The sequence below is a fragment of the Nanorana parkeri genome, unplaced genomic scaffold, assembly GCF_000935625.1.
Source record: "Nanorana parkeri isolate BGI_ZX_2015 unplaced genomic scaffold, ASM93562v1 scaffold116, whole genome shotgun sequence".
In the NCBI taxonomy this organism is placed as follows: domain Eukaryota; kingdom Metazoa; phylum Chordata; class Amphibia; order Anura; family Dicroglossidae; genus Nanorana; species Nanorana parkeri.
Genome location: NW_017306384.1, coordinates 1 through 8,984, shown reverse-complemented (window position 1 = coordinate 8,984; position 8,984 = coordinate 1). Strand labels below are relative to the sequence as shown.

At 40.0% G+C, this 8,984-nt stretch overlaps 1 protein-coding gene across 1 annotated transcript; it reads right to left on the bottom strand.

The window, feature by feature from the left end:
* Positions 1 to 5,755: 5,755 nt before the first annotated feature.
* On the bottom strand, positions 5,756 to 6,151 carry LOC108784469 (sialic acid-binding lectin-like; the record flags this gene model as incomplete). The annotated part of the gene is made up of 1 exon (XM_018553300.1): positions 5,756 to 6,151. A coding segment is annotated over one exon (396 nt), but the record flags the coding sequence as incomplete, so codon positions are not given.
* Positions 6,152 to 8,984: the final 2,833 nt, after the last annotated feature.

Here is an 8,984-nt window from a genome sequence, read left to right as displayed (position 1 = left end):
ACTCATGTTTTTGATTTGCGCCCAAGCAAACAAACACACATCATATGTGTTATCATACATGCTGATGCAAAGCAATAGTGTGAACTGGCCCTTACTGAACTGGTGCCCAGGATATTAGAGTTATAGTTCTGCATAGTATGGGATCAAATTGTCAAGGTTCATGAACACTGAGAAGTTATAAGTTTGTATTTTCTTTTAATATACGTCTAATTTGAACTTGGCTCACAATTTCATAGCTGTGATCAGATTAGAGGTCATGTGTGAACATTTTTTTCACTATCTTATTGAAACAGACAGAAAACTTGCAATTCCAACCACAGTTTAGCCAACATGATTGTGTACAAAGGATTGCTGTAATACTATCCACATAATGTTGACAAGCATAAAAAGCTAAAGCTGAACTCTGGGGAAGAAAAACCTGAATGAATGAATAAGGTGATATACTTACCTTATACCTTGCCCCCGCAGGCTTCCTCCTCTCCCTTCAACCAATCCCCCCAAAGCTGCTCCTTCTTGCTGCCTGACCAGTGGCAAGCTTCTAAAATCATCCCATACAATGCAGGAGCAGAGTCCTCCATTATACATGAAGGAACCAAGAGCCCATCCACAACCAAGGACATCAAAGGAGGATCAAGAGGAGGGAGAAATAAGGTAACTATATCACCTCATTCATAATCACATAGACAAAACAAGCAGCTAACACTTGCAGTGTGGAGGGGGGGTGGGTGTAATAGATCCAGGATACGTACTTCTTTGGCGTCTCGGACATGGAGGGTAACTCCGCTCACTGTCCGCTGATATCACGCCGCTCCGCCCCCCTCCTTGGCTTAAGCCACGAAAATTCACTTGTCCAGTGTTCCTGTAATGGATGTGGCGGCTGGAGTTCTGAGTAGCCCTGCTCTCCTTCCTGCCTCTGAATAGGCTCATTAGCCTCCTACCTCAACCCTCCAAATACTTTTGTTTACTCAAGCCTGCTGTGACTCCTAGTGCACCAAGACTGCAAGCCAGACACTGCACTTCAGCTTCCACAGCCACAGTCTGGAGGATTCACCATAGCAGCCTTAATGCAACTAACAGCAAGTATTCAATGCCACAGCTGATGATATGCACACAATCATAATGCCTTTAAACCTGTGCTGTTAATCCAGCAATACACTTGCCCTCTGCTGCTACAAGCTATTTAAAGCTATTGCTAAATCTTGTGATGTGAAGTCAACATTACACCTGACTACTACTACTCATTAGACATGTGCACTGCCAAAAAATTCATTTCGTTTCGTTTTAAATTCGGATTTGTGTTATTTCGTTTTTCAGGATTCGGGTGTGAAAGTGAATTCGGATTCGGAATTCGGATTCGGACGAAATTCGGTAGCGTTAGTACGAACGTTCGTTTCGTTTTCTGTTCTTATTCGTTTCTTATTCGTTTCTTATTCGTTTGCAGCAAAAGTGACATTTGAGGGGGAAAAAATATTTTTCTCCTTCTCTAATGTCACTTTGCTCCAACGAACGAAACGAATAAGAAACGAATAAGAACAGAAAACGAAACGAACGTTCGTGCGAACGCTACCGAAATTTCGGAAATGGAAATTCGGATTCGTTTGCATTCGTTATGTCTGTAATTCGGAATTCGGATACATCCGAATGTCCGAATTTACGAAAATTCGTCCGAATTTCGATTCGGAACGAAACGAATCGCACGTCTACTACTCATCAACTTCAAACATTCACCTTGTGATGTGAGGATACCATTACAACTGTTTCTTTACATATTGCTTTCAATCCTGGTATGTGAAGTGAACATTGGATTTATGTCAACAGTGAGATGCTCATTCAGTATACATTTAATGAATTCGCTTGTGATGTGATGCAAACATTACTGCTGAGATAACCTTATTTATAGAGACTGTCATTACCATGAAGTAAAAGTTTTGTTTAAGAGACTTCCGCAGCTGAGTTCCATCATTTATCATAAGAGGTATTACAGTGAGTAGGGGTACCCAAGGCAAGGGTAAACTTTTTTTCTTAAGCACTAAAGGACATCTATTTTCTTTTTTCTTTAATATATATTTTAAAAAAAAGTTTTTAACCCAATCTAAAATATTTATCAATGTGTGTTGTAGCATGACCTATTAAAGTCAATCAACCGGCCTCCCCTCCATTCATGGGGTGTCCTGTGCAGAGTTATGCAGGGAGAACCCCACAGCTTCCACACCATGAGCAGTATTTTATGAATGAGTCAGAAAATACAGCAGTATAAAGTGTTGTATCTGTTGGATGGTGGATAGTGGGATCTACTCTCATTTATAGATCATCCCTTGTGTATAGGGGATACCTTTCTGATTTCAACCTCTAGAGAAAGGATGTCATTGTGACCTCAGTGAGATCTTGGGACTCATCTATTACAATATCTAGGAGATCCATAACATACCCGCACACTTCCAGCTGCCATTTCTGAACCACAGACTTTTTGATTTCAGACACCTTTCACTCTATACACTGTTTGCATTCCATTCATGTTATTCTCAACATTGTGTATATACAGTATGTAACAATATAAAACTAATCACACAAGCAAATATTCTATTCAACTTACAACACCAAAGGTGAATGAAGTGACAGTGAAACAAATGTAATTTTTTTAATGTGTTGACAATTAAAGGAATGTCCCATCTCAACCTCTTTGGAACCAATACCCCCTATCAAACGTGACTACATCCCACCAGAGTGTTAACTTTTGTTCAATTTTGTGTTTTAATTCCTTGGAGATGATATCTGTATTGTCAATGGAAGGGATTTACACAGTAGAAAAGCAAACATTTCCCAGCACACTCACAAGCCAGCCTGCAAAAAAAAAAACAACCCTGTCTAACTAATAGGGTTCAAACAGAGGTTTTAGTTGCACAACTTTTGCAAAGTATGTGTAATCCATGCTGCCTTGTCAAGACCTCTCTGAGTAGTGTGGTCCTACCTCTAATCTATGAGAGTGCACAGCAGTTCAGGCGCATTTAAATAATATGGGCTTGCAAGCCCCTTTTTATAGGGTTTTGGAACAAAATACTAAGGCCCCGTTCACACCTGGGCGTTTTGTAGCGCGTTCGTACGCTCTGCAAAACGCTCATACACTGAAATCCCATTGTTTCCTATGGGTATGGTTCACACCTGGGCGTATTTCAGGCCGTCTGAACACGCAAAAAATGGCCTATGCCCAAAGAAGTACTGGAGCTTCTTTGGGGCGTTTTTGTCGCGCGTTTCCATTGGGACACAGCCAAGTAGCCCTCGGAAACGCGTGTTTGTCGCACGTTTTTTTTTACCGCAAATCGCATATTCGATACACCTAGGTGTGAACCCAGCCTTAGATGTGTTACCTTGAATTATTTCAAAAAAACAATAATAATTCTCATATTTAAGCAATATGATGGGATCATCTGGTTGAGTAATATGATTTCATATTTCATATGCCCGGAGTTCATTTTTAAAAGCAATTTACCTTAACACTCTGTCGCATAAAAAAGTCCTCCCATGCATTCAGATCTTATACATAATTGTAGATCCCATTTCTACAACTTTAACATAAATGAGTCTCTGTAGAGCAAGCTTTTCTGCTGAGGCTGCTGTGAGCTGCAGGGCGCTTAACCTCCAGTGAGAAATGTGCTAATCAACTCTCCTGCTGCCTTTACAAAGAAAGGCCCAGAGTATGCAGATCACACACGGCAACCAACAAAAATGGGAAATTTGTAAAGGAAGGAATTTGTAGTGGAAAAGAAAAATAAATACTTCAAATGTTCAATGTTTGTTTTGTAAGTATTTCATATAAAAAAAAAGGCAAATAAAAAATGAGAGACTGAAAAGTGCGCAGGAAGCACGGGTCACCCTGTTCAGGGCTTCTGCTTTTCATCCACATGTAGCTGTCGTGTATCTGACCACCCACTGCTTAAAGGACAACTCCACCTTTACCTTAAACTGTTGCTGAACCACTATTCTGGCCTCCACAAGTGGATTTGTTATCTGGTGAATGCTGCGCTGTGATGAAGTGAGGTGAATAGAAACAGAATCTTTTTTCTTATTTTATTTCTTAAATGTATTTTTATTGGATTTTTTTATATGCAAGAAGAAAACCAAATGCAGAGCAATGCGTGTAAAATCACCTGGTCTATAACCTTGACCAGGGGTATCATCTTAGGTAAGTTACTTAAGAAAAAAAGCAAAATCGCATACACACCAAAAAAAGCAAACAACCCAACTCCCCCCTAACACAGAGAACTGCATGTTCAAAAAAAAAAATTGATTAGATGCATATATATGCACTTACAAAAGCTTTTTTAATGCATATAAATGCATCTAATCGCACATAGTGTGAATGAAGCCTTTGATTTGTGGGAGGGTTAGGGGCAAGTAAAGGATTGGGGTAGGGTAGTGATTTTCTTTTGTTTAACATTTAATTACTATTTGTTTTTGACACTGAAATCCCTGCAGTGAAGTTTATAGTTCCAGGCATATCGTGCTTAAAGTGGACCTTTACCCCTTTGGCCTAAAAATAAATCAAGCGTGCAGCTCTGCCTGCTGATATGAAATCATCTTACATTCGTTCGTTAAACAAACACATTTTTATTTTACTTAAAAATTCAGTAATGTGCCCAAGCGTTGCATCCTGGGAAGGTTATATCAGCAGAGCATTGCCGGGAAATTTCATCTGTAATCTCACAAGATCTCTGGGAAAGGCATTTTCCTCCCCTGAGATGATGTGCATGGTCACATGTCCTAGTCACATGTGCCAGACTTTCAGGAAGTAAAGAGAGATATAGCAATCTGCCCTTAGTAAAAATGGCCACTGTGAGAAGAATGGAGAAGAAAAGAGAAATAAGGAATGCAGGGAATACAAAGTCTGCAATTACCTAGAACTCTGTGTTTGTAGATTGTAATTACTGAACATTTCTAAAGATGTGTTTGTTGTTATTGTGAAGATCTGGGTAAAGTTCATCTTTAATTCCAGTGTACCATTCTCAATAAGCTGCTTACACATGAGGCATTGAGTGATGATATGATACGAGGGGAGCTGTCAGAGATAGACAAAGATACCCTTTTGAGAAATTGGCCATTCCCAGGATTTGAACTATAAACTTACTTTAATAACTTTAGAGAAACCTCCCAACATTGTGAAACAAGAAAGAGGGACACCTTCCAACACAATATATTTAGGCAATGGACACCCCGAGCTGCGCCCCCAGTTATGCCAACCTTTAGAAATTTATAGGCCAAAAAGGATTGTTTAATACCAGAAATTTTTTTTTCGTAATGATTTTTCCTTTATATTGACTTTTCCAAACAGAAAAGATAATTAAGAGATAAGATAAAGATTTTAGTGCAGAATAAAGCCGGGTACACACTATCAAATGTTTTTTGTTCAACCAGCGGGCTGAACTCTGGATGCTATCAGAACACCCAAACGGTGCTTGCAGCTGATTGGTTGAAAGCAGAGTTTGGCCAAAGAATACCAAACACGTTCCTTCGACAAAAGTCAATCTAATGATCGACTTCTGTCGAGGGAATCGGGTCACCAAGGGACCGAATTTAGTCCATTCCTGCTGAATGAGCCAATATTCGATTCGTGTGTACCCAACTAATCACTTTTGTTAGTTAAGTTGAACCTTTACATAGATATCTGTACATCAGGGATTTGGTTTTTAAAAGAGGGACTGTCCCTCCAAATGAGAGACAGTTGGGAGATTTGCTTTAGACAAAACACACACACAGCTTACTAGCACCTCCCCACCTTGACAAAATGCACAGGAAGTTGATTCTGGCATCTTACACAAATCACATCTGTTAGGTTCCTGGACCTATACTGGCACCCGGATGTTCTCACGCAGTCATGAAGTCTGAATCTATTGTTACTTGATCGATTTGCAGGGCCTTGAACTCCTCTACATATTGCCCTCACGGTGGTAGCACTTGAACGGATGAAGGTGTTATGTGGCTTGCAGTGGACCGCGGGCCGTCTCATGTCTCTGTTACAGTTAACCTGCCTGTTTGTCACGTGCTTCAGCTGAAAACTTCTCCAGGCTCTTCCTGGGGGTGGATGCTGGCTGAGACTCAGCGCAACCCCACATACCAGAAGAAAGAAGAATTGTGCAAACATTCTGAAAGACAAAACCTGAAAAAGAAAACCAAAGAAAATATTATGTACTTTGTGTTTTTTTATAAGACGCCAAAAACCAAATGAAAGAAAAATTCTACATAATCATCATTCTGCCTTCCTGTCTATAAAGATATTTGATCAAAGACATCAGCCGGGTTCCCTGGTGATGTTGTTTAAATTTCAGAATCTGGTGATAGAGAATTGTCATGCAAGGGTCATCTTGTTCCAGGCGGGCTACCCTGGCAAGATAACATTCTCATGCTGACGGCATGTAGGCTGGTAGGGTTCGGGAGCGGAGAATTCACTTTACCGGATAGGCAGGCTGTATACCAGGATACATTTTCACACGGATTCCCTCCAAATCCATATGAGACCCGTAGAAAGGACAAGAGTCTGGTATGGATTTGAAGGGGGGGGCGACAATATTATTTTGCCTACGGTTCACCTCCAAATTTACACCAGACCTTCATCCAGCATAAGATCTGATATGAATTTTAGGAGGGACTCCACATCATTTTTTTTACAAACCAAAAAATGAAGCCAGTCATTTAGTGGCGCATTTTATATTTCTTTCTAAATGTCACTTTTGCAGGAGTACATCGTACAGGTGCAACACTTCTCCTGCAGGTTTAAGGCACCCCCCTAATCATGTTAATAAAAGAAGAACTCCGGGCAGTAACCAAATTAACCCTTGCAATGGGGCTGCCCACTTAAGTGCTTGTTTTAGTCTAGGATTTAAAATAAAAAAGATATACTCACCTGATCTTCGGACCCACCTGGCTGCTAGATCAGTCCCTGCAGCCTGTACCAGGATCAGGTGAGTGTATTTTTTTTATCTTGGACCCTAGACCAAAATGAGCACTTATCCCTTACGGTACTGGAAGTAGCCCCACTGCAAGGGTTAATTTGTCATTTGCCTGGAGTTCTGTGTATTTTTGTTGTAGCTCTGTAAAGAAAACTTTGGGGGGGAAAACTATTAACTCTTGAGGTGGGGCTACCCTCACACTGCAAGGGTTATGTGCTAATTTGTGCCTAGGTGCTAAAAAACAGTTATACTCACCAGACCATCCAAGCTGCCTTGTTCTTGTCTGGAACATCTCTCCCCCTCTGCTGCAGATCCTGGTGTCATCATGCTCTATACACTGTGCATAGACAGTGTATAGATGTGAGGATGCCAGGAGCAGTCCATCTTTGCAGTGGAGGAGGAGACACACTTCCGTGATCACAGAGGCAGGGAGCCGGCTCGGATAGTCTGGTGAGTACAACTTTTTTTAAGCAAAACAAGCACTTGCTAGGGTTAATAACTTTTCTAACTGGAGTTCTTCTTTAAGCATTATTAAAAAATTATAAATTCTTGCATTGGTCCTCAATGGCAGTGCCCAGCTCCCTATGCCCTTTTGATAATAAAAACTGGAAAACTGGCCGTGAAGAAGGGCAGAAAAAAAATTACAAGATCCTGCTCCCATAGACTTTAATGGGGTTCACTGCAAACGTCCGGCGAACTGAACTTTGCTCGGTTCACTCATTACTACTTAAAGTGACACTAAACTTGGAGTTTAATCTTAAAAATGCATTTAAGTACCTTAACTATTAACAAAAATTTTTCTTATTTGTGTATCATTCGGCTGCAGTTCCTCAAATCATCTCTGAGGTGGTGCTGACATTTTGGCAAGGTCGGATTTCTCAAAAAGAGGGGCGACAGGTTCGTCTGAGTAGAAGGGAGTTTTTTTATTTTTTTTAAATGAGATACAAGAATCCCCAGAGGAAGGACTTTTGGATGAGATGAAACAATATATATGCTGTATATGTACATATACAATATTTATGGTCCTAGGTTTAATAGTATTCATTTTTAATATGCAATGTATTGGAATAAATGTATAATTGTAATTGAAGATTTGGCTTTAAGTGAGTTACATTTTGAGAAGCTTGGCATCCACATGTACAATATATATTTTCATTAAGTAGTGAATAGTTTCTAATTGATACAAGTTATGATATTGTGAAGTTTATAATTCATATTTATGATTTGACTCACTACTGGTGGAACACTTTGTATCATGTATTATCTGCTGTTATAATCTAATTTATACTGAGGATGAGCATCTGTTACATATTTATACTTGAGCATGTGTCTTTTGGGCAATGTCAAATTGAATATCTCATATGTTTTGTATAATCAATGATTGGCAGATACATATACTGTATATACTGTACCTTCGTTCCTGTGGATCGCTTCATTTCTACAATTAAACCCGTATATGGTAAAATGAATTAGAGTGAAGCAGACCAGAGGAGGGATGGGGCGGCATGTTTCGGAGCTAATAAAATTGATTTTACTGGAGTGATGGCATCAGTGCGCGGCTGTTTGGGATTAAAGAATTTTATACATTTGAAGTGCGCACAAGCTTGTTGGGCGAGCATCTGATATCTCTTCTGCAAGGGGCGTTTTAAAATACAGGGAAGGTGTATTGTCCTTGTTTACCTATAGTTTTAGTAACTGTTGATGCTGCCAGTAGATTCCATGGGGGGAATTTATCAAAACTGGAGCAAACAGAATCTGGAGCAGTTGCCCAGGTCAACCAATCAGCATCTCTCTTCAGTTTGCTCAGGTAAGATTTAAAAATGAGAAAGAGAAGCTGATTGGCTGCAGTACAAATCTGCTCCACATTTTGTCTGCTCAAGTTTTGATAAATTCCCCTCAATATCTTTCCATTTCTTGGCCCATTTGTAATGGGCCAAGCTGTCCAGCAAAAGCCATTACTGGGGCTGGAGGAAACCATTAAACCACGGGCTGGGGAATTTGAAAGCACGTAGGAATCAGATACAGATATGTGTCTGCATGTAT